Genomic DNA, 27028 nt, shown 5'->3' with positions numbered 1-27028 from the left:
TTGCATCAGAGGCTGGGTAAAGGGGGCCTCGATCCACGGACACAGACTACGAACTGTGGGTCGAGACTTAGCCGATTTTCTGAGCTGGGTTTGGAGAGGGCTTGCAGTGGTGAACCACGGACCACCAGCTCTGACCTTTTTGGTCTGTTTCGTATACGGGGTGTTACATTAAATGATAATCCCCTTGGTAAAATTCTGCCTCCGCCACAGAAAAACAAAAGGGAAGGAACAACGCAAATAACAAGAACAAAGTGATTAAAAGGTGAAATTATTTACATTGAAGCTAAACTAATAAAACAAGGGGAACTTTGTTATGCATCTTTCCCCAATGAATAGTCTTGAACTTTGTAGTTCAGCTTGATATTAAAAAGGACTAAGAACATCATTTACAGATACAGAAAGTCAATGAGCGCGGGTCGGTCATGGATCAACAGGGCCTGCAACTGCATCATCAGCTGAATCGTATTCAGCTTCACTTAACTCCTCATCACTTGACTTCTCCTCGGGGGCCGCAGCTCCAACATCTTCAGGCTTGGCATATTTCTGACAAAATTCTGGATACAAACACCACGTTAATAACATATGCTGAGCTCTATGGGACATGCAGAAAAGTGACCAATTTAATGTAATTGTTCAACCTCCTAGCATGTTCAATCACCATTCTTACTTGTGGTGCACGAGTCTATAAAAGTAATAAATTTCCATATATTCATGCATCAGTAGAGAAGAAAATTCAGCTATACTTGCTATCGCATATTGGGCCATGACAGTGCAAACATCTATTCAGCTAATCCACTTAACGGAATGGCACACATTTATACCATCAACATTGTTATGCAAAGGCTAAAATTAATAGCTTTCCCTCCACTCAAGCCATTATTAAACCAGCAAATTTGTTAACCCTGCAACTTCTGAGAACTCTTCACACTCCATTATTGCCTTGCCAACATGTGCAGATAAACCAAGACACATCCATCACCCCATAAACTCTTAAACCAGTTAGAGATGAGTAAAAGGGTGGAAAATAAACATTTCGAATAATATTACAGGACAAGCACTTCAGTTTATGAAGTTGCACAACCATATCCGCTGCCTTCTCCATTTTCAAAACCCAGAACATAAAAGAAGAGTATCTAAACACTTGTGCAATAGAGCAATTATGCTGCACACTAATCATATGACCTTTAACTTTAATGCTTCATCTCAATACTTGACCTGGCCGTTCATTTGCTGTGCATACAAACCAATATTTTATCAAGTTTTTCCAAAATTTATCCAAATTTGCAAGGACTTGTTTAGTAATTAGACAGTGTGATACCATAAAGAGACATGAAGGAAATAGGAACAACCAATTGTGAATAGCAAATAGTCACAATTGAAGTTGACAGTGTCACCAAAATCAGAGAAGCATAAATGGGTCGCGCCTGAAAACACAGGTCTCAGTTCAAGCTATCTTGATACCAGTACAATTTCCCAGAGCATTAAGCAAACAAATTTCAGTTCTTCTCTAAGTATTTCAACTTGAATTTCACGGCGATAATATTCATTTTGCTTTGTCCCTACTTCCTACCAGTACAATTCCCCAGAACCAATAAATGTTCCCATCTGATTGATTTTAGTTTTAACTTGAAGGTACACACAAAATGCAGTAAAGACACTAACTACATTATTTTGTATTTCAATTTAAAAAGTGGTGCTAATAAGGGTATTAGGATTAGAGAACAATGTAGTTTGTAAAACAGGACTAGAATTGGGAATGCTGATCATCATAGAGAGAGCCACACTTTGCTTTTACACACCAAGATTGCTTTTTGTCTGGGAAGAAGGTGAAGCGAGTTCTTAAGCCGATAATTGGTGCATTACTAGATGGCATTTGACAGCTTAAAACATATATGTTTCTAACGAATGAGAACACCTCATTAGAACTTACTCTAAACATGAAAAGGTAAACACAGTTTAATTATAGAACACACTGTCTATAACAGAATGCTTATGGTTAGTACCTTGAACCTGCAATTGATTCAAGTGAATAATATTAAGGCATTAGAATGAGTCAATACCTTTAACTCTTAGGTCATAGGCAGCCCGGTCTCGCATCATAAGGGCAGCAGCCTCTCCATTCAATGGGTCTGATGGGTTAGGATACAAGAGAAGTTGTGGAAGAAACACTTCAAACACATTTACCAAATCTGCAAGGTTGTTTAATACTTGAATAACTTACTCATAATGATATTGCTAGAAAAGTAAGTAAAACTTTTCAAGTACAGAATTATGATTTATAGGTGCTGTAATTTCTAATTACCAAACATGGGGCTCCAAGTCTGATTGATAACATCTAAACAAACGGAGCCAGACCTGAAAAATGATTATTAGTGAAATGTTAGATCTTCGTTAAAGAAAACAAGAATGATGAAATCTCCTATACTTATACCGGTATCAGCACTTACATCTCATCAACATTTGGGTGGTAGATTTTATTAATAAAACCAATGGATGGAGATTTATATGGGTAAGCATCAGGAAGTTCCACCCTTATTTTCCACACACCGCCATGATACGGACCTACGAAAACCACCATAAGTATGAGTAGAAGCCTAAGAAAACAACCCACCTCAACAACAACCACTGCTACTACGCTTCAGTCCCAAACAAGTTGAGCAAAACACCCCCACCCCCAAAAAAGTCTTTCAAATTGAATTCCACTTAAAGCAAGATGTAACTTGAAGATCCATTGGTGAAGAGACAATAAGCAGATATAAGCAAAAACAATAACTAGAGAACCAAAAGATGACTCCTTTATCTATTCTACTTTAAGACCCAAAGGAATTCCAGACATACAACAAGAAGCCTAAATGAATTTTAATGGCAATTTCCTAATTCAATTTCACAAATAGAGGGCAAATAGAAGCAAAAGATTAAAAAAAATCTTGATTCTGGGGTATACATTAACCACCCAAGTTAATATCCACTCTTTTCCTCATACCCCTTGAAGAATCTTAATCAAGAACCATAACCCCACCAAAAGAAAACACCATCAGAGGATGACTCAAATAAACTCAATCAATAATCAAAAACAACAAAGACCCTCTTAAAGAAAAAGCTCAAAAAGCTAAAAGCTTTAGTAAAAAGGCCAAAAAAACAAGATTGAGAAAAAAGGTAAAGAAGATTACTTTCAGTTGGTCCATGGAAATGCACATAAAACTCTTGCATGCCATCATTTATCATCTCAACCTTGTAATCGCTCATCATTCTAATTCAAACAAACAAAATAAATATAGAATCAAAAGACAGAAAAAAAATCAAACAAAATAGAAACTCAAACTTAACAAGAACAAGAAAAGATTAAATTTTTAACAAAAAATGATTAAAGATTCACAGTTTCATGAGGTCCATTTCACGGCGTTTGCTTGGAGAAGACATGGTTGCTTTCTTCTTTGGATGATTCTAGAGAGAGAGAGGAAGAAAAAAAAGAGTTCTTTGTAGTACTAAAAAGGTTCAGACAAGTGAGAGAGGGGAAGAAGGAAGTAGAGATAATAATGATGAAGTCATTTGTCCCATAAGATATTAAAGTTAATTTGTTATTCCTCCGTCTCAAAATAAGTGTAAAATTTGACTAATTTAAATTTATATTATATAAGACTTCATTAAAAGAAAAATATTTTCTACTAATTTTTTTTTTATATTTAGACTTAAATTCAAGACTTCTGATGACTGATTGTAGTTTTAATTCATGTTATGAAATTACTAAGTTACCTTTATTAATAAATATTTCTTAAAAAAATGGGCATTGTTAAAAAGAAATAATTCTTCAATATAATAGCATAATTGAAAAAACATATTAATTTTTATTTTAAAATTTTGAAATAATATTTATTTTAGTCAAATATTATTTTATTAAAATGATAAGTACTTATTTTAAGATGGGGAGGTACTATATTTATAATTTATCATAATTAAGATTTCTGCATCTTTCAAGATTCTTCATATATCTGCTTTTTGTCACCTACCATCTCTAATCCTATCCACATTACCCCTCATATTATTCAACTTTCATAATCTTTATCTTGCAAAATTTGATAACTAGATTTCCCCAATAATTTTTTCTTGTCAACTTTAATCCATTTTTGAGGTAATTTAGAAAATTTAAGGAGATGTGTGTGGAACTGGCTTATTTTTGGAAAAAATAATTTTATTCTTAGTAGAAGTTCTAAATGGGTGCAATAGTGTGGGGAGTGATAATATTTTTATTGTTGACATCGTTAAAATATGAGAGTTTAAAAAAAAGACTTGATTTTATTTATAATAATTTTCTTTTAAGCCATTACAATTTTGCGAGAGATAAAAATAATAATAATAATGATTTGAAAGTAAATAAATTTAGTTTTTTTTATTTAGACAAGTATAATAGTTTTTTTTAAAATCTCAAGTCATAATATTTAGATTGAAAACATTCACAACCAAATTATTATAAACACTATCAAATAAAAAGTTGAGTAAACAAGGTTAAATAATTTTATGGAATAAGTCAATAAATACATAATTGATATCTTTGAAATGAAAGGAACTTATCACAAATAAGTGCTTCAAATGCTAACTCTTCTCATAATTGAGAGGTAAGAAAATAATTGAAAATGGCCTAGCAAAAAAAATAAAATGTACTACTCCGCTCATTTCAATTTATATAACATAACTTGATAGATTTTTTTAGAAAATGTAAAATTACGATCTTAAATATATTATAATATTTAAATAATTATAAAACTTTTAAAATTTGTGAGTTTAAATATATCATAAGAGTAACATTTAAAAGAATCCATGATATTTAATCAAAGAAATATGTTTTTGTTCAATGAATCACATTATGGAAGTGTGTAAAGCCTCACACTTTTATTATGTTTTATTTTGTGGAATGTCGACATGTAGGGATTGCTTTAATTAAACTAGGAAAATGTATATGGCTGCCATTACGTTGAGTGGACAATTTTTAAGCATTATTATATAACCTATAGTTTCTATTTTGTTTAATTGAGTAGGAGAACTTTCATTTGTCACCTATTTAAATTGAACCAAAGTTTCCTTTTCTCAGTTCCTATCAATACAAAGGTCAGTTCAACTGATTGAGACCAAAAGGAAAATAAAATTTGGGGATGACTTTATAATATCACATTTGAACAAAAAATATAAAATTTTGCTCGGACCTATTGAATTCGTAACGAAAACTCTAGCTCCAAGTGTCAAATCCAAAGAGGAGGATTCCAACTACTACCATAAACTGTCAAATTAGCTAACAGAAGAATAAAACAACACCGTCCTCTAGATTCTTTGTATACTGCATTATTAACCTCTTTTTTCTTTTCAAAAGTGAATTATTTGGTGTGGACCTATATTTATTTTTCAAAAGTGAATTATTCTCCCAGGACAACTTTGAAATAGGAAGGCTCATTTGGCGTGCAGGATGAGATAACAATCTCATGGTATAAAACATGAGATTATTTTATCCTACGTTTGGTTGGTAGGATAAGAGATAATGATCCCATAGAACGCACTAAAATGATCCGATTAGATATGTTAATCTCATTGGATATCTTTGTCTATCACATCTCACTCACGTACCAAATGAACCTGAAGAGTATACATCAATTGGTCTGAAATACACAATAAGGACCATTCAAAAGCTCAGCAATTTCAGAGGTTCATAAAGAAGCAAACACAAGATAAACTAGTAGAAAAGAAACTCATCAAACAAAGAACAATGGTAACTTCAGTAAAGAGCAGCATGTATATTATATATATAAAATCTCAGAGACTTTGCTGCTAGATGACAATTTGTGTTCTTAGAAGTCTTGTTTCTTTGATTCAAGCACTGCTAATTCTAAAGGGAGTATAAACTGTATACATTGAGAAATGCAGAACAAAAATTGATATCGGTAAACCCCCCCTTAAACCCCCATATCCACCGACCCAAAAATATTGCTGATGTAAAAGAGAACAAGAGACTCCGCGAATTTACATTTCTGAACAAAAGCCATTGATGTTAATCCATCCATCCACCTGTTGTTACTATATGGGATCTAGACGTGCTTTCTTCGGGGAACAAGAGATGGAGGACTTAGGATCCCGCCCAAAAGAAATAGACCTAGGTCCACACCCTGATTCATCATCATCACTGTCAACATAACATGTATTCATCCTATTCTGCTGACCTATGCGGCGTAGATTGAAGACATTGAAATAGTAGCTTACCAAAGATTCTCTGCTTTTGTGAGGGAAGAACTTAAAAAGGTCAGGCCAGTAACTGAAACTCTCATCCTCAGACAAAGGGATCGACTTCGCTATATCATGGAATTTCTGTTGGTCTTTTGATGTCCAAGAGAGTGCAACCTTTTCACCCATACAGTCAAATTTCCAGTGATAAAAGGCGGATCCTAGCTCAACTTTAAGCTTCTTTCTCTTCTCAGAAAGGTGAAACCTAATGCAGTCATAAGAACCTGCATATTCACAACCACATGTATCATCCCTTCCTTTCCCAGCAGGATCTCTTTCAATTAATATTCTGCTCTGTTCATTTTTATCCAGTGGCCAGATTCGGTTGCCCAACCATTTAGAGTCAGATTCATAGATGTCCTTATTCCACTCTGGAATATCTGCTTGGAACTCTGACCCAATTGATGCTATTTTCTTACGCCGACGGTTCCACCAAACTCCCGACTCTGCAGAAGAGTCAGTAGGTCTGTCTATCAGAGTTGCATCAATATGAGAACCTGATTTTTTCGAAGAATCTTTTGCAGATTGGACCCTTTGGCTGCACCTTAGCTGCTCAGACCCACTATTATCATCATACATAGATGGATGCATTTTCTGTTTTTGCTACAATGCAAAAGAAAACTTGAATTAAACCAAGCCAGAACATGAGTAAATTCACAATCTTCAACAGAGCCTAAATGTTTGTATCATCATGATTGACTAGATGAGTTTGAAAGCTGGAGTAAGATAGAAATGGTCAAAAGGTTCAAAAGAGATCACACTAGAGCTTTGAGTTCTTCATACTGTGAACTATCACATTTTAAGATTGATAAAAATGCTGAATACACCGAGGAATGCTACTTGGTTACTGAATTAGCAGCTTATCTAGCATAAGAGGCACAGTGCATAAAAAGGGTTCACAATTGGAAGCACAGAACTCTCTCCAGATGTGTATGCTGTAACACATTGGATACTGTGGAAGTCCAATAATCATGAATATAAAACAGGCTACACAAAAATGGAAAATGGAAACAGATAATTAGCATTTCCGGACAGAAATTTGAATGAAGTATTTTAGACCAGGGAAAAAAAAGGCTCAGCCATTTAAGGAGAATAATCATGATACCATCTACTCAAGACAGATAATTGAATTGGTAGACAGAAGGCCTACAAGGATCCAACATGCCTTACTTTTACTAAGAACACGATCTTCAAAACATCAAATATGGCATGGTCATTCCGGAATATGATACTAAACAATCTGGAAAGCAAACTTCAGCCATCCAAATTTGCTGACATTTTTAAGAATACGCTAAAATATGACAAATCATACACTTAAAGAAGCCACTTTGCAGCATCACAATTACGAAAACTTATGTAACAACGACTCCCTCACTAGTAAGTGCTGCTTTGCAGCATCACAATTACGAAAACTTTTCAACTCAGCATCCTATTAGAACCTCTCAAATCTGTTCAAGTTGTAGAATCTTCCAAGAAATGTCTGCCCATCTTACACTTGAAGAAACCAACAGTAGCGAAACCATATTAATGGGGAAAAAGTGTACATTTTAGACTAGGCATTTCATTGGTTCTCATTTTAGAAGAAAAATGATCTACCATCCATATATTTAATAGCAAGGGCTCATGTTAGAATATTGAGCATATTGACAAATTCCTAAACACACTAATGACTAATGAGTAATGACATGTTAACTCCTATTGAAAATGGATACTGTTCTAGCATTTATCATTCTAACTGAGTCAATGTCAGTAGAGAAGAAAACAAAAGAAAATGAATTATCATGTTTCACACCATACATCCACTTTCTTGAGCATTCTCATCAAAAGTTCCTCTCTCCCTCTTCCCAATACCCCCCTGGAAAAAGGAAAGCTGAATGGAGCTGTTGAGCAAATAAACTCTGATATAATCACATACAAGCAATTTCCGAAATTTTCTAAATTCCTCACAATCTAAACATGACAAATTGAATACATACTTAAGCTTTTCAAATTTGAGTTTGAAAATATATACTTCCTACTCCTAAAAACTATACTAATGCCCTTTTAATAGTTGAACAAACTTTGAAAAATACATGTCATTTGGAAATTAAAACTCATCTTTACTTCAATATTGCAGTTCTGTACTAAAATATTTGTCATACTTTCCTTTTTGAGTTGTACCAGAATGTTGTCCATTTTGAATGAGAAGTATTGGTACAATTTTAAAAACACAAAATTTACAAGCCTAATATTCTCTTCTTAATAACAATTTATCATCTATTCTTCTATTGTAAGACACAAAATTGAAAATATTACACATGTTTCTCGAGAAATATTAAACAGTTCACATTTTCAACTCTCTTATTGAACATATAATGAATTGGAACAGACTGAATAATAGCTATTTTTGTCACTTAGTCATGTAAATAGAAAATTAAACATGCATTGTTGAAAGGCCAATTTGACCTGAAAGTGGAGGAAAAGGAATTCATATGAACCTTACTTTGTGTAATAGAACCTTCTGTCTCCAAGGCATTATGGAACTTCTAAAATTATAACTAACAAAAATCATGCATGACACATGTAAACTTAGATTTGTTTTGAACAAGAAAGTAGTCCTTGCACCACCAGTTAAAGATGATTATAAAACTCATGGATTTTTCACTGCCCTCACCCCTTTTATATTTCAACTTCCCCAAAAATCTAGAAAATCCTTAGTCAGACCCAACTTTGCTCTTGAACTGCTGCATAACCCCTAATGTAATCATTTGAAAGCATTTTCTAATAATCAAGAAGAAATATTGAGCAAAATGCGACATGCCCCCTCTCATATGATGCATGAAGGTCAACCGGACATGCCCCCTCTTAACTACAACGTTATGTCATCAACTTATTAAAATACAGTTGACATTCCACAGGAGCTACATACATGAAATACTTTATCTGGTAAATCACAATAAGAGATGTTGAGAAAAAAAATTACTTAATAAACACTTAGGAGTTTCAATATATAGGAGAATGAAGTACCTGCCATATGGAGTTTTGAGTACTTGTATCCACATTCCCTTCCAAAAGCATTTCATCTCGTAACAAAAGAACCTTCTTCCAAACAACCTCATTCCCATAAGACTTCCACTTAGATTTTTCAGGCAGATGCCCAATGGCAGGATCACATGGATCCTTTGCAAGTTCAGTAACCCACTTAAGCATGTCCAAGTTACACTCTCGCTTCCCCTTCCTAGTAATGCTATCTTCCTTATCCCCGCTATACTTTGTTAGGCCAATGCCATCTTTGCCACCCTGAACGTCTCCATTTCCATCGTCAATCTTCAGATGTTCTTCATCATAACCGACGATCATCTTTCCATCACTATACTTCCTCTTCCTATTATCGCAGTCGTCCTCATCCCCACTTAACTTCATTAGCCTATTGTCATTTGTATCAAGCTGATCATCTTCGTTTTGATTCACAAACTTTGAATCTTCTTCAGCATTAACAACATTAAATTTTTCATCAATCCCCTTTACATCACACACACTACCGTCCAAACTTCGCTTTTCAACAAAATCCTGAACCTCAATACCATCGCTCAACTTTCCATCAGCTGCAGGATCAAACTCCATTTTCCCATGTTCCTCGTCTTTCTTCTCTTCATTCATCAAAACCCCCTTCAAATCAAGTTCAAGGTCCATCCTAACAGCACTAAAACCCAAAGCACTCTTCTTAACCTCACTCTTTTCATTATTAGGTTGCTCAAGTTTCACCATTGCTCTGTTCAAAGCATCCAAGTACTTAACATACACCAACTTCAAAGCCAAACCAGATGTTAAATCAAACCCACACTCAACAGCAACAACACCCCAAGACCGACTTGCACAAACCCTTTCGTACCCACCTTTCTCCCTCACAACCAAGGACAGCTTGCACAAATCCACCGCCTTCCCATCACCGAGCATTGGAGGAAATGGCCTAAAACACAAACACCCATTAACCTCTTTTAATAAACGATTAACAAGAACACTATCAAGCTTCGAAACATTTTCCACTGACCTGAAACTTTCTAAACCCAACCCATCAACTCTCTTCGACCAACCTGCCATTTTGCAAATCCAAAACCTATAAAAAAATGTCTTCTTTTTCACACCAACATGAAAAAAGAACAAGAAAACGAAAACCCATACAAATAAACAAGTGTTACCATTTTTGAACAAAATGAAAGCAAGTAATTGTTCATGAGCATCAATTAATTTTCGCCATTTTTAGGCGCGAAAAGCTTTTGACCCTAAAAGGTATCCAAATTTTGCTACTTCGAGAGGGAAAACGGAGTTGGGGGTGGGGTAGGGGTGGGTTAGGAGTAGGGTGAAGCGGGGGTGGGTTGATTTTCGAATTCTTGAATAGGAAAAATATTCTGTACAAAAATCTTTAAAATACAGAGAGAAATACCAGTAATTGGAAGAAGTTGAGGGGCTGAGGATGACCTTTTGTTTCTTTTTTCTTGGTCCTTTGGTTTCTCTAAGCCATGTTTTTTTCTATTTTTTTCTATCACAAAGTTTTGTTGTAACCCTTAAGATAAAAGATTTGGGGTTTGCTTGTAGATCTAAAATTTATGCACTAAAAAGGAAGAAAAAAAAGAAGAGTAAACAGAGAGAGAAGGGGGTGGGGCGGAGTAGGGTAGGCGAATGATTTATATATTAGGGTTTTTCAACTAATAATGGAGCTAACTGGATTGAACCGAGTCGATATGATACTTTTATGGGCTTTAACAGACTTACCGTTTTCTTTAAAAGGCCTTCAGATTGGGTAAGAGAATAATTTATATATTAAGATTTCTCTAAAGATGCTAGAATTAACTTGAATTTTGTATTATATAGAGTTGTCAAATGGGTTTGACCGATTCGATAAAGACACTTTCATGGGATTTAACAAACTTAACATTTTCTTGAAAGACCTTCAAATTGGATAAAAAGTGTACTTATAGTCGATTTTGGAATTTCCTTTTGAATTTGCCATTTAAGGTACAACTTAAGTTTAGAAATTTTTGTAAGTGTAGATACCATAAATTGATGTGCAAAATTTATCGAAAGTTTGGCTTGGGTAAAAGTGCACATATAGTCGATTTTGGAATTTCCTTTGGAATTTCCATTCAAGTTACGACTTAAGTTTTGAAACTTTTGTAAGTGTAGATACTATAAATTGACGTGCAAAATTCGTGTTTGAAGATACAAAATTTATCGAAAATTTGGCGTATCTAGTGGGGAGACAAACTTTTGAAAAACATGTTGTTTTTAAAGATGGATTAACAAAAAAGGGTTGAGCTTGTCTCTCAGTAATTTTTATCAAGCATAGGAAAGATTTAAATACCTCATTAGTGCTTGTGATTGCTTGTAGATCTAAGATTTGTGCACTAAAAATAGGAATAAAAAAAAAAGAGTAAACAAAGAGAGAAATGGGTGGGTGGAAAAGGGGAATGATTTTATATTACGGTTTATCAAGTGATAATAGCGGTAACTAGGATTTTGTAGTATATAGAATCGTCAAAATGAGTTGGACCGATTTGATACAATACATTTATGGGCTTTAACAGGCTTATCATTTTCTTTGAAAGACCTTCAAATTGGGTAGAGAAATAATTTGTATATTATGATTTTTTTTAGGAATACTAAAGTTAAACCAGGATTTTGTATTATATAGAGTTGTCAAAATGGGTTGGACCGATTCGATGCGATATTTTCATGGGCTTTAATAGACTTGACATTTTCTTTGAAATGCCTTGAAATTGGATAAATGTGCACATATAGTCGATTTTAAGATTTTCATTTAAGTTACGACTTAAGTTTAGGAACTTTGTAAGTGTAGATACTAGAAATTGACGTGCAAAATCTGTTTTTGAAGATACAAGATTTATCGAAAGTTTGACATATTTAATGGGGAGGCAAACTTTCAAAATACGTGTTGTTGTTTTTTAATATGGATTAACAAAAAAAAAGGTTGAACATGTCTTTCAATAATTTTATGAACCATAGTATCGAGATTTGTGAACTAAAAATAAGAAGAAAAAAAGAAGTAAACAAAGAAAAAAAAAGGGTAGGGTAGAGTAGGATAAAGGAATGATTTGTATATTAAGGTTATTCAAGTGATAATAAAGAAGTAATTAGGATATTGTAATATATAGAATTATCGAAATAGGTTGGATCGATTTGATAAGATATTTTTATGGACTTCAACAGCCTTACCGTTTTCTTTGAAAGACCTTCTGATTGGGTAGGGGAATAATTTGTATATTAAGGTTTTTCTAAAGGATACTAGAGTTAATTTAGTATAGGGTGGGGGCGGAGTAGGGTAGGCGAATGATTTGTATATTAGGGTTTTCAATTGATAATAAAGCTAACTGGATTGGACCGAGTCGATACAATATTATCGAATCGATATGATACTTTTATGGGTTTTATACTACCGAGTCGATATGATATTTTTATGGGCTTTAACAGGCTTATCGTTTTCTTTAAAAGGCCTTAGATTGAGTAGAAGAATGATTTGTATATTAAGATTTTTCTAGAGATATTAGAATTAAGTAGGATTTTGTATTAGATAGAGTTATCAAATGGGTTGGTCATATTCGATATGATACTTTCATGGGCTTTAACAGGCTGGGTGTTTTCTTTAAAATGCCTTCAAATAGGGTAAAAGTGCACATATAGTCGATTTTGGATATTCCATTAAAGTTACGACTTAAGTTTAGAAATTTTTGTAAGTGTAGATACTATAAATTGACGTGCAAAATTCGTGTTTGAAGATACAAAATTTATCGAAAGTTTGGCTTGGGTAAAAGTGCACATATAGTTGATTTTGGAATTTTCTTTGAAATTTTCATTCAAGTTACGACTTAAGTTTAGAAATTTTGATAAGTGTAGATACTATAAATTGACGTGCAAAATTCGTGTTTGAAGATATAAAATTTGTCGAAAGTTTGGCATATTTAGTGGGGAGGCCAACTTTCAAAATACATGTTGTTTTTAAAGATGGATTAACAAAAAAAAAGTTGAACATGTCTCTCAATAATTTTTATCAAGCATAGGAAATATTTAAATAGCTCATTTGTGCTTGTGATAATTTTTATCAAGCATAGGGAAGACTTAAATAGCTCAGGTGCTTGTGATTGCTTGTAGATTTAAGATTTGTGCACTAAAAATAGGAATAAAAAAAAAGAGTAAATAGAGAGAGAGAGAAAAGGGGTGAGTGGAGAAGGGGAATGATTTGTATTAAGATTTGTCAAGTGATAACTAGGATTTTGTAATATTAGTACAAAATTCTAGTTATCACTATTATCACTTGAATAACCTAATATACAAATCATTCTTCTAGCCTACTCTACCCTATCCCTATTCTCTTTTTTTTCTTTGTTTACTTCTTTTTTGTTCCTATTTTTAGTGCATAAATATTAGATCTACAAGAAATTTAAAATTTGAAGGTCTTTCAAAGAAATGTCAAGCCAGTTAAAGCCCATGAAAATATCGTGTCGAATCGGTCCAACCCATTATGACAACTCTATATTAATACAAAATCACAGTTAACTTTAGTATCTCTAGAAAAATCATAATATACAAATCATTTCCCCAATTTGAAGAACTTTAGAAAATGATAAGCTTGTTAAAGCCCATAAAAGTATCGAATCAAATCATTATATATTACAAAATCCTAGTTACCGCTATTATTACTTGACAAACCCTAATATACAAATCATTCCCCTACTCCACCCACCCATTTTCGTTCTCTCTCTTTTTTCTCTCTTTGTTTATTTTTTTTTTCTTCCTTTATTTAATGCACAAATCTTAGATCAACAAGAAATCCAAGCACAAACTTGATATATTTAAATCTCTCCTATGGTTGATAAAATGATTGAAAGACATACCCATTTTCGTTAATCCATCTTCAAAAACACAACACGTATTTTGAAATTTGTCTTCCCACTAAATATGTCAAACTTTCGATAAATTTTGTATCTTCAAACACGAATTTTACACATAAATTCATAGTATCTACACTTACAAAAATTTCTAAACTTAAGTCGCAACTTAAATGGAAATTCCAAACGTGATTATATGTGCACATTTATCCAATTTGAAAGTTTTTCAAAGAAAATGTTAAGCATGTTAAAGCTCATGAAAGTATGTATCGAATCAGTTCAACCCATTTTGACAATTCTATATAATACAAAATCCTAGTTAACTTTAGTAACCCAAGAAAAATCCTAATATACAAATCATTTTCCTACCCAAATTGAAGGTCTTTCAAAGAAAATGATAAATTTGTTAAAGCTCATAAAAGTATCGTTTCGTATCGGTCCAACCCATTTTGACGGCTCTAGTTATTTCTTTCTCTTTAATAAAAAAAACTTTATTTTTATGGTCTTAAACTAAAGATATATATACCAACATATTTTTTAATCTTGTGGTCTTAAACGTATATCATGTGAAAGTTAAATTTAAAAATTGATCCAAAAAAAAGAAACATTCTTTAATGTTTTGAAACAAACCGAAAAAAGACAAATAAATTAAATAATATAGTATTTTTTTTTTGTTAAAATAGGCTTATAATAATTTTATTATTACTAAAAATTTAAGCCCTTCGATTTTGGGGGCCTAAGGCGTATGCCTCATTTTTAAAGGCATTGAGTCACCTCTGTCCATCCTAAAAAAAATAACACGTATTTTAAAAGTTTGCCTCCCCATTAAATATGTCAAACTTTCGATAAATTTTGTATCTTCAAATGCGGATTTTACATGTTAATTTATCGTATCTACACTTACAAAAATTTCTAAACTTAAGTCGTAACTTAAATGAAAATTCCAAAATCGACCGTATGTGCACTTTTACCCAATTTGAAGGTTTTTCAAAGAAAATGTCCCATGAAAGTATTGTATTGAATCGATCCAACTCATTATGACAATTCTATATAATACAAAATCCTAGTTTAACTTTAGTATTCCTAGAAAAACCTTAATATACAAATAATTCCACTACCCAATTTGAAGGCCTTTCAAAGAAAACGATAAGCATGTTAAAGCCCCTAAAAGTAAACTCATTTTGACAGCTCTATATATTACAAAATCCTAGTTACCTCTATTATCACTTGAAAAATCCTAATATACAAATCGTTCTCCTACTCTACTCTACCCCTTCTTTCTATTTTTTTCTTTGTTTACTTCATTTTTTTCTTCATATTTTTAGTGCACAAATCTTATATCTACAAGAAATTCAAGCACAAACTTGAGCTATTTAAATCTCTCCTATGGTTGATAAAATTATTGAAAGACTTGTCCAAACCTTTTTTGTTAATCCATCTTCAAATACAATAACACGTATTTTAAAAGTTCACCTCCCCACTAAATATGTCAAACTTTTGACAAATTTTGTATCTTCAAACACGGATTTTGCATGTTAATTTATAGCATCTACACTTACAAAAATTTCTAAACTTAAGTCGTAAATTAAATGGAAATTTCAAATTCGACTATATATGCACTTTTACCCAATTTTCAGGTATTTCAAAGAAAACGTCAAGTATGTTAAAGCCCATTAAACTATTGTATGGAATCGGTCCAACCTATTTTGACAACTCTATGTAATACAAAATCCTAATTAACTCTAATATCCTTAGAAAACCTCTCATATACAAATCATTCTTCTATCCGATTTGAAGGCTCTTCAAAGAAGATGACAAGTCTATTAAAGCCCATAAAAATATTGTATCGTATCGATCCAACCCATTTTGACGGCTCTATATATTACGAAATCCTAGTTATCTCTATTATCACATGAAAATTCCTAATATACAAATTTTAAAATTTTGAGATATTTTAGATTTTTAAATATGTCAATCTTTCGACAATTTTTTCATGCAAATTTTTGCAAATCAACTGTTGACTAAATTTACAAAAATAATTAAACTTAAATTGTAACTTAAATTGGGATCTCAAAATCAACTATATAGGCACTTTCACATATTCAGAAGGCATTTCAAAGAAAATACCCAGCCTGTTACAGCCCATGTGAATATCGTATTGAACTGGTCTAATCCATTTTAACACATCTATGTAATATGAAATTCTAATGGACTTTACCTGAAAACCCCTGTATACAAATCATTCCCCTATCCTTCTCCACTCTACCCCACCCCTTCTCTCTTCCTTTTTTTTTTTCTTTGCTTACTCTTCTTTTTTCTTCCTATTTTTAGTGCACAAATCTTAAATCTACAAGCAATCCCAAGCACAAACTTAAGCTATTTAAATCTCCCCTATGTTTGATAAAATTATTGAGAGACATGTTCAATCTTTTTTCGTTAATCAATCTTTAAAAACAATAACACGTATTTTGAAAGTTTGTCTTCCCACTAAATATGCCAAACTTTCGATAAATTTTGTATCTTCAGACACAGATTTTGCACGTCAATTTATAATGTCTACACTTGCAAAAAATTCTAAACTTAAATCGTAACTTGAATGAAAATTTCAAAATTGAATATATGTGCACTTTTACCCTATTTGAAGGTCTTCTAAAGAAAATGTCAAGCTTGTTAAAGCCCATGAAAGTATCCGTATCGAATCGGTCCAATCCATTATGACAACTTTATTATAATACAAATTAAATCCTAATTTAACTTTAGTAACCTTAATATACAAATCATTTCCCCACCCAATTGAAAGGTCTTTCAAAGAAAACGGTAAACCTGTTAAAGTTCAAAAAAGTATCGAATCGATCCAACTCATTTTGACAGCTCTAGAAATAACTTTGAATCTCAAATATAAAAAGAATAATCAAATTTTAGGCCTCCAATTTATTTTTGGCTTTAGGCCACTAATTAGCTTGAGCCGCCTTGTATATATGGTTTTCAAATGATAGGATTTTGTAATATATAGAGTCGTCAAAATGGGTTGGACTGATTTGATACGATACTTCATGGGTTTTAACAGGCTTATCATTTTCTACGAAATTGGAGATGATAATAATTTGTTCTAGGGATACTAGAGTTAACTATAATTTTGTATTATATATAGTTGTCAAAATGGATCGGACCGATTCGATACAATATTTTCATGGGCTTTAACATGTTTGATGTTTTCTTTGAAAGACTTTCAAATTGGATAAAAGTGCACATATAGTCGATTTTGGAATTTTCATTTAAGTTATGACTTAAGTTTAAATTTTTTTTTGTAAGGATAAACACTATAAATTGACGTGCAAAATCTGTGTCTGAAAATACAGGTTTGTTGAAAGTTTGGCATATTTAGTGGGAAGATAACTTTCAAAATATGTGTTGTTGTTCTTTTAAGGTGAATTAGCAAAAAAAGGATTGAACATGTCTTTCAATAATTTTATCAAACATATGGGAGATTTAAATAGCTCAAGTTTGAGCTTGGAATTGCTTGTAGATCTAAGATTTGTGCACTAAAAATAGGAAGAAAAAAAAAAGATTAAACAAAGAAAAAATATAAAATTAAGGAAGACAGAAGGGGTGGGCTAGGGTGGAGTAGGATAGGGTAATGATTTTTATATAGGGGTTTTCAGGTAATAGAAGAGTTTATTAGAATTTTATATTACATAAATGTGATAAAATGGATTAGACTAATTTATCACGATTTTTTCATGAGTTGTAACGGGCTCGAAGTTTTCTTTGAAAGGCCTTCAGAATAGGCGAAAGTGCATATATAGTTGATTTTGGAATCCCAATTTAAGTTACAACTTACAACTTAAGTTTACAATTTTTTGTAAGTTTAGTCAATAATTGTCGTGCAAAAATTTGCGTGATGAAAAGTTTTCGACATATTTAGTGGAGAGATAAATTTTGAAAATACATGTTGGTTTTTCAAAGATGGATTAGCGAAAAAAAATTGCAATATTTAAAAATTTTAAAATTCTAAAATAGCTTAAAAACTAAAACAATCTAATAGAAATTTAAATTTAAATTCATCTTAAATTTAAACAACATATTCTGCTAAAGTTTACTGCTGCTGATTGTTGCAACTGAAATTTGATAATGGTTGAAAATAGTTTGCTTTGTTCTAAATTTCGTGCCAAGTCAAACTAACTCATATTATAAATTAGGACGGAGAGTGTAATAATCATGGAAACAAATCTCTTAATTCTAAAATTTATCTTGAAGAAGTGATATTAAAAAAGATAATTATAGCTAAGAGCTTATCGGTGAATCTCCATTTATTCAGTTTTTACTATTATTTAAAGAAAGTAAAAAAGATAAAAAAAAATAAAAATAAAATCATATATATATATATATGACTATTTGCTTACCAAAAGAAATAGTGTTTTGATTTTTAAGTGACAATAAAATCTATAAATCTATCGAATTTATTTAGCTAAAACGGTATTTAGATGGACAAGAGAAAGTATCAAATATATTGAACTGTTTTAGAATAGGAAGAATTTTACGTAAATCAAAATATCTCACCCTTAATTAAACAAAAAAAAATGTAAAAATAAATTTAGCTTTACATTAACATTTTCATCTGGTAGACCTAGAGAACAAAAATAAAAAGGTTAAAATTATCTTTGATGTATCTATCGCAAACAATTAATACCAAAAACATCAACTTCTCATGCCAATCTTCTATTCTGGACAATATAATTTTCTAAATTTGATATGAATTTTATTTAATGTCTGATTCTTCAGATATTCCACTCCATTTTTTCATTCTTTCTGATGCTTGTGCCACCTGAAATAAAAAAGCAAAATGGTTAATAATTATATGGTAGGTAAAAAGCCAATAACTACTAAATTCAAATTTGTAAAAATCAAATAACATAAAAAGATTACTTTTAGAATATGTAATTACTATCTTAATGAAGAAAATAATTACCTCTTCGTTCCAATTGGTTTTGTATACGATAACACAGAGAATTATTGTTTGCAAAAAAGTTCCAAAAATCATGCCCATCCATATTCCCTACAGAAAAGAGAAAAAAAATGAAGTGACAATTAGTGTAATGTAGACAATTTATCCGGACGCAAACATCAATAGTTTATTCGAAATAACTTTATCGTTAATTCAAAGTTCCCTCCTAAAACTCAAACTCAAGCTAGTGTTTGAGTTTTGACCATAGAAAAGTGAGTTTTTGAAGTTGTGTTGAACAATAGTTTTTGGAATATGAAGTTATGTTTGGACATGCATTTTACTTGTTTCGTGAGTAGACGTGACATTTCATCCAAAAACTTAGCTCAATTGAATATTTTTAGAAAACTGACCCAATTTCATGAACAAACAATGTTCAAAATAATACATAAACGTTCTTTAACTTGACTTCAGTTGCCCTTTAACTTTGGGCGTGCACAAATAGACACTTAAACTTGTCTACAGTTGAACCAGTAGATAAATGCGTCCTACGCGCCAATTCACGTGAGATACACCCAAACTGATTTTTATTATGCCATATAGGACGCATGTGTCTATTTGTTCAACTTCATATAAGTTCAAGTATCTGATTCAAAATTGGAGGGCATAGATGTCTAGTTGAGATCAAGTAAAAGAACAGGCCAGTATACCTTTTTTTTTTAATCTACTCTAAAATCTATGATCAAACCGGAGCTAAATTAATACTAGTAAAAAGATTTATGTTGTTACCTGAACTCCCAAACTTGTTTTATAGCCTAAGAGGAATCCAAGTGGGAGGCCAATGACATAGTAGCAAGCCAAATTAATGTATGCCACTAGTGCTTGCCATCCTCCTCCAACAGCAACACCTTCAATATTAGAAACATTCTAATTTATTCTTTGAGTTTGTACCTAAAGTTGCGCGGACTCTTCACTTTTGATTGTGCGGGTTCTTCAACAATACTCTACTAATCGAGAATCCGACACACACCCATTGACATTTTTTGAAGAGTCCGAGCAACATAGATTTGTACCAAATAGTTACTATTTGTTTGGCACATCAACTGATGTGTGTGTGGAGAATTGTTTGAGTAAGAAACACACATATTTTGGTACCTGATATAACTGGCTGAACACTATTAAGCAGCATTGTAACAGCAAGAAGATATGCCAACTTAGAAACAGCTTTTTGCATTTTCTCACTGCTTGTGAAAAGCAATGCAAAATGGTCCTTTGTTAATATGATTAGTACCATGCAGAATATCCCAATCATGAGAGATTCAGCTACTGTGACGAAGACGGAATACTTTGCAGCCCTAGGATGGCCTGATCCAAGCTCATTGGAAACGCGAACACTGAAATTTCAACAAATGAAAATAACCGTTAGCAGTTACACTATTCGTTAGAGTTTAACTTTTGTGCACTGACAATGTCCTGCTATAACTAGTAGAGTAGTAGTATACCTTATTGCTGCATTAATTCCAATGAACAACATGCCTTCCCATCCATTAAGGTTCATACTGAAACAATGAAGAAGAAAGAATCTAAGCTTGAAAAACAGAACAATTATGAACACATTATAAATTTGAAGTGCATATTTGCAAGATTGTACCAGATAGAAAGAGATCCAACAGCGATGACGGGGTCCTCAAGATGACCAGTTAGAACAATTATAGTCATAAAATACCAGATCTCCAAGCAAATCATCACTGCTGATGCAACAGAAAGCTTTACGAAGGGCCAAAGTTCCTTTAAGGCCAACCAAGACAACCCCTTCCAACTATCTTTGCACCAGCCAACAATATAAACCACTTGAGCCAGAGCAATAGCCCAAGCAGAAACATCATAGGCTGCAGCAGCACCAGTAACGCCCCATCGGAAAACTTTGATAAAAAGAAAGAGCACCCCGATATGCATGGCTAAAGCCATGAACCCAACCCATGCCAGGATCGCAACATTGCTTTGTGCTTGCAAGAACTTTTGGGTTGGGAAGTTGATAGCAAGGGAGAACATTTGAGGTATGATTTGTATCGAAAATTTTCCAGCTAACTCTGCTATGTCATCTCTTTGGCCTAATAACTTCAGTATCGGTGTGGAGAAGATGTAGAGTGGCATTATGCAGAAGCAAGAAGCAACAAGTATTATCCATGACCTCTGCAAGTAAACTCCTAACAATTCTATTTGGCCTGCACCAAATGCTTGTCCACAAAGTGTCTCAAGTGCACTACCCATGCCTAACTGATAATCCATCAAAAAAAAGATAAAGAATTAGAAAACTAACATAACCAATAACCTAAAAGAATGCTTATTCTAACCTTTTTGAGACTTTATATCATTTGACAATCAAAATCCTAGTTCTGTTTCATAATAAACTATTTGTGATCTATAGTCATAAGTCTCATCAAAGAGTCTGACAAAATCCTACATATCTTCGATGTATTACATTTTACAAACAACCACAACAATAACAACAACTATCCCGCTATTTCAAGCAAGTTGGGGTCGGCTATATGAATACTCAATGCCCATATAACATAATATAAAAAAGAACAGAACTTTGAGAATTAGTAAGAACAAAAAAAGAACCTAACCAAGAATCCGAATGAGAAATTTGCTATCACCGATAAAGAAATGGCAACGGCAGAGAGTTCTACATCACCAATATGTCCAACAAATATACTTGTGAAAGAATTAATCCCATAATTACACAGAATATTAAAGGCTATGGGACCTGCAATAGTCCATAACTTCCCAGATTCCATGCTAACCAAGTTCTTCAAATCTTGAAAGCCTTGTACTGGCGGATAATCCGCCAGCATGGTAGATGGAGCCGAGTGTAACTCAGTCGGCTCCATAGACGAGGAGCCCCCATATATCGGCACCTCCCCACCTGAACTGCCAGGTGTCTCCATTTCCAAGGTAACAAACTTCTTTGGTGAGAGTGCAGAGTTGTCTACCTCTGCTCTCCTTTGACCATTTTCTTTAACCCCCTCAATCTTTACACTCTTTTGAAAAAATTAATTTTGGGAAAATTTTGTTACTAAAGTTGACAAGTTAGGAAAACATTTCTCCTTTTTCTGTTTGCTTGTTTGTGTGAGAGTATATGGTCTTTCTTGTTTCAATTTCTGTTATATTATTTAGCTACAAAAGAGGAAACTATTGACAAGTGGTTAGTTGTTATTGTTGTAGTCAAGACAGTTATGTAAATTAAACTTAGAAAGTAAAGTGTGGTTATAATTGGGCAGGTACAAACGTTACACTCATTTATAAAATATAAAATTAACTCTCCCATTAAATTAGGTAGAGGGTATATTCTTATTAGTCATTTGGTTTACCATATTAATAAAAATAATCTCAGTATAAAATTTTGCATAATGTTTGGTTGGTATAATCCAAATACATGTTCTCATTCTAAGGTAAGGAAGCCCTCTCCTATAATCCTATGCAAGTCACAATTTTCATTAAGGAGTTCAAATTATGAAGAAGTAAACACACGAAGAGGTTAAAGGGTTCAATGACTATTATATATACATAAAAAATAATTTTAACCATATATCAATAGTGTAATTTACTAGCTCCGCCCCAACCCTCTGATCCAAACATACATTCCTTCAAAGTGAAATGTATGTTTTGTTTTGCTTTTGTTCTTTGGACTTCACAAAAAAAAAAAAGGTGACAATTTTTAAGCAAAGTAAACAAGATTTTCTATATTCATGATACATTTTACAAAATACCATGATGAGCATTTTGCTACTAATTCTCAGTGGGATTTTTGAAGACAATAAAAAAGAACTCTACATTCAGTGAAGCTGGGAAGAATCAACTTGCATACTAGTTCAGAAGCAGACCTAACTTGAAGCTTGAGAGTCTTTTGAATATATTGAACGTTGAGGATTATAACCCGAGCTGAAACCTCCGTCTCGTGATGTCCCGTTACTTGAATCAATTCCTACCCCATGGAATGATTCACCAGATACTAATGCTTGGAGCAGCTTCGGAGGTTGAGGCGTTGTCACCTCGACTACTCCTTCCAACATTTTCACCACCATTCCCATGGAAGGCCTCGTTGATTCATCGTCCTGAATGCACCAAATAGCTATCAATCCCACACGTTCTGCCTCCGTGAGGTTGTACGTTTCATGTAGTCTTTCATCCATAACTGCAGCAATGTTTCCTTCGACTATTTGACGTGCTGCCCACGGTGGGAAAAACCACTTCTCCTCTGTTCCACCCTCTTCACCTTTAGCTGAAGGTGGTGACTCTACATTGCGTCGACCACCTATCAGTTCCAATAATGTCATGCCATAGCTATATACATCAGCTTTCGTTGTGATCGCTAATCCAGAGATCCACTCAGGTGCAACATAGCCCCAGGTACCCCTCATGGTTGCCAACACTCTACTAAAGTCCCTACCAAGGAGCTTTGCAAGTCCAAAATCAGAAACCTTTGCTGAAAAATCTTCATGTAGCAGAATATTCTCTGGTTTAATGTCGCAATGTATTATACAATTGCGACACTCTTCGTGTAAATAAGCAATACCTCTTGCTGTCCCTACAGCAATTCGGAATCTAACATCCCAACTTAGATTCTGACCATCTCGCCTTAAATATGCGCTAAGAGGACCCTTTGACATGTACTCATAAACCAGAAGCCTATGAGAATTTTCAGTGCAAAATCCCCTCAATCTCACTAAATTAACATGCTGAATGTTCCCTATTGTGCATACCTCAGCTCGAAATTCCTTTTCACCACCACCAGGTCTTTCAAGTCTCTTCACAGCTACGAGTGAAGAATCCGATAGCTCCCCTAGGAACACGGTTCCACAACCACCATGACCAAGCTTCTCCGAGAATCCCTTTGTTGCAGCATTAAGCTCTTTGTATGAAAATACCTTCAAATTCATTATAGGAAATACATCTTCCTCATCTTTTTTCTTCCTCCTTACTCTTCTCCTCCTAACTACCAAGAAAGTCCCAATTCCAACTAACAGAATTACCACAAATCCACAGATCATTTCGATCACAAGTAATCTGACTTGAATCTGATTCTTTCGAGTATTCCCTCCTCCTTGAACTCTGACATATAGCTTATCCTCAACAGTGCCATCAGAAGTAAGATTCCTAAGATTGAGCAATGACCCATATAAACTCTTGCACAAATTAGTCTTCTCATTGTGATACAAACCAATACATGAACAATTACCTAAACATTCTCTCTCACATTCATTTCTAGTTCCAGAAACTGAAACTACCCTTGCTCCATCATATTTAACCATTCCAACCTCTTCAAACCTATCATTCTCACCACAAACTTCATTACTCTCACGGCGACAGCCACCCGAAAAATCCCCTGCATCCCATGAATCGCCATCCAAAGGGGTGAACCCTGGTAAACACTTACATGGATTCAATGACTTACTATTACAGAACCCCAAATTCCCACAAAGACCATAAGTACTACACATATTCTCTGGCTGTAACCAAAACATGTTCCAACTTTGCGCCTGTTGGATCCAAGTGAACTGTTTAACCTGTCCAGTGAAATCAACCATGAACCTAGTTAAAGGAGGAGGCATTCCATTCTCTAATGTCACCTCTGAGTATCCAAATGATGCCATAGGGGTAAAAGGTGATTCAAAATTGAACTTGTAAATGTAAGGAACAGTCATTTCTGGTACATCAACAAATGCATTTTCACTCCATTTCCCAGTGGACCAATATGGATAAGTACCATTATAAAAAAGAACTATCTCACCATAACTATGTGGTTGGAGCCTTAAAGAGTACCTTCCAGGTGATGGATCATTAGTACTTCTCCAAGATGTCAGCCATTTTGTTGCAGTCAAGTTCATCCCAGGAAGCCATGTATCTGTAGGAAAATCAAAACTTTCCCATACCAAAACACCTTCATTAGAAACAAGAACCAAATTCCCTTGGTCCAAAAGCTTCACATCACTAGCTTTCTCCAAATTGGTTGTTTCCCATACAATGGTTCTTGAATCTTCCTTCAAAACTAACTTCCCATCCTCACTAAACTCCAAAGTAGCTAAAAATGGATTCTTGATGGGTTTCTCACGATTAGCAACCCAAACGTAAGTAGGGGTAGGAATTGAAGCAAACCAAATCCCTAAATACCATTTACTTTCATCATTAGTCTTGAAAAACCCCATTTCAAATGTCTTGTTTTCACTCAAAACAGTGAAGTTCCCACTTAGTAAAACTCTAGATTTGTTCAAAGATTCAAACTTTATGCTCCCTTCTAAAGATCCCAACTTTCTTTCAGCTGAAAAAGACTCTTTACTGAGTTCAGCTACATGGGTCATGTTTACATTTTGCATTCTTGATTTTGCTGTTTCTGAACTGACCTCAAATGCCATAGAAATTGTGATGAAAAGTAAAATGAGAATTGCTTTCTGTGGAATCATGGTGATGAATTTTGCTTAGCTAAAGAAAAAAAGATTTTGGTTTTTAAGGGAACATTGAAAAGCTCAGAGAATATTTGTACTGTTTTTGAGAAATTTCAGTGTATGGAAAATTTTGGTGATGTTTGTCCTGTATCTTCTAAAAAGCTGCCACACACGGACGATATAAAGGATACATGTCCAATTTACTGTTATAACCTTGTTCCCCTCTAAGGAATCTTGTTTATTCTACTCCCCGTTTTAATTTATATTAAGGTGCTTGATTAAATTTATAATTTAAGAAAAAAGGAGATTTTAAAAAAAATTATACAAATTTATGTAGTTATCTTAGAAGTAATTAATCGGAGAAGTTTAAAGGAAAATTGTTACTTTATTAAATATAAAAAAGATATTTTCTTTATTTTAATTTGTATGACATACGATAATCTAAATTCTAAGAGTCAAGTTTTTTTATCTTGATCGTTCATTTGAAAATACAATCTTTAAAGTTTTTGTCCTTTTGGCAATAATTTATACATTTAGAAACTACATAAATCATAAGAACTAACATATTTAAAGAACATACAAATAAATTAAGATGAAAATATTTTTTAATTGACTTTTGAAATCTAAACCATCTCATAACTTAGACATTAGGATCGAGGAAATGTCGGTTTTTTGAGGATGAACTTAACTTAAAAGAAAAGTGTGTTGCATAAATGGTACGATGGTGGAATAATTGAATTGGTTGAGGGTAATATTGTCATTTAAGAAGATTTTGAGTTGAAAAGTTTACCGTGGAAAAGAGATATTGTGGCCGTGGAAAAGAGATATTGTGGCAGACATAAAGATCTTAAAGTCCACTCACCAGAGGAATATATTAAATAAATTATTATTTTTGTGTCTTTTTTTTTTATCTTATTACTCCCTTTGTCTCAATTTATGCGACTTACTTTTCTTTTTATTCAGTCCCAAAAAAAATGATATATTTCTATATTAAGTAACAATTTCATTATAAAATGTCTATTTTACCCTTAATGAAATGATTTACAGCCACACAAATTTCTATCATTCATTTTGGATCACAAATTTTAAAAGTCTTCTTTTTTTTTTTAAACTTTGTGTCGAGTCAAACTACCTCGGACGGAGGGAGTATTAGTTTATATTTTCGAATATTTCTCAAAAACTATAGACTCAACTTGTATAATTCACACTCAGTTTTCTATTAAGTTCAAACTTGTTTTCAATAATTTATTTCAAAAGCGTTTTTACAAATTTGTTGAGTTAAACTTAAAGACTAGTAATGTATTGCATAAGTAATATAAAAAAAAAATCAATTATTTATAACTAAATTTGCAATATTTACGTTTGATTTGAAATAATGAAGTTATTTCATTTTATTTTTCGTCTCAAATTGATTGGCTACTATATTGACGCATATGATTACAAAAATAAAATGTTATCTACGATTAGTATGTAATTTGGATAGCATATTATAA

General features: G+C 33.1%; 4 protein-coding genes across 4 annotated transcripts; all 4 read right to left on the bottom strand.

The window, feature by feature from the left end:
- Positions 1-242: 242 nt before the first annotated feature.
- LOC125872698 (ubiquitin-conjugating enzyme E2-23 kDa-like) lies at positions 243-10877 on the bottom strand. Its single transcript, XM_049553461.1, has 7 exons — positions 10864-10877; positions 3377-3454; positions 3171-3250; positions 2448-2562; positions 2303-2355; positions 2061-2189; positions 243-554 (listed from the first exon to the last, which is right to left on the bottom strand). Exons 2-7 carry the CDS (start codon positions 3418-3420, stop codon positions 421-423), a joined length of 555 nt encoding a protein of 184 aa, XP_049409418.1. The 5' UTR covers positions 3421-3454; positions 10864-10877; the 3' UTR covers positions 243-420.
- Positions 5761-10766, bottom strand: LOC125872689 (AT-rich interactive domain-containing protein 1). The gene is made up of 3 exons (XM_049553449.1): positions 10688-10766; positions 9271-10360; positions 5761-6867 (listed from the first exon to the last, which is right to left on the bottom strand). Exons 2-3 carry the CDS (start codon positions 10342-10344, stop codon positions 6061-6063), a joined length of 1881 nt encoding a protein of 626 aa, XP_049409406.1. The 5' UTR covers positions 10345-10360; positions 10688-10766; the 3' UTR covers positions 5761-6060.
- A 7847-nt stretch (positions 10878-18724) lies between the features above and the next one.
- Positions 18725-22361, bottom strand: LOC125866225 (protein DETOXIFICATION 34). Its single transcript, XM_049546551.1, has 7 exons — positions 21720-22361; positions 20741-21366; positions 20592-20648; positions 20245-20483; positions 19879-19997; positions 19117-19203; positions 18725-18972 (listed from the first exon to the last, which is right to left on the bottom strand). Exons 1-7 carry the CDS (start codon positions 22038-22040, stop codon positions 18907-18909), a joined length of 1515 nt encoding a protein of 504 aa, XP_049402508.1. The 5' UTR covers positions 22041-22361; the 3' UTR covers positions 18725-18906.
- On the bottom strand, positions 21239-25666 carry LOC125866217 (G-type lectin S-receptor-like serine/threonine-protein kinase SD2-2). Its single transcript, XM_049546540.1, has 2 exons — positions 22977-25666; positions 21239-21366 (listed from the first exon to the last, which is right to left on the bottom strand). Exon 1 carries the CDS (start codon positions 25551-25553, stop codon positions 22977-22979), a length of 2577 nt encoding a protein of 858 aa, XP_049402497.1. The 5' UTR covers positions 25554-25666; the 3' UTR covers positions 21239-21366.
- Positions 25667-27028: the final 1362 nt, after the last annotated feature.

The sequence above is a fragment of the Solanum stenotomum genome, chromosome 1, assembly GCF_019186545.1.
Source record: "Solanum stenotomum isolate F172 chromosome 1, ASM1918654v1, whole genome shotgun sequence".
Taxonomy (NCBI): Eukaryota; Viridiplantae; Streptophyta; class Magnoliopsida; order Solanales; family Solanaceae; genus Solanum; species Solanum stenotomum.
Note: the sequence above shows the minus strand (reverse complement) of the source record. Positions and strands in the feature narration are given on the sequence as shown.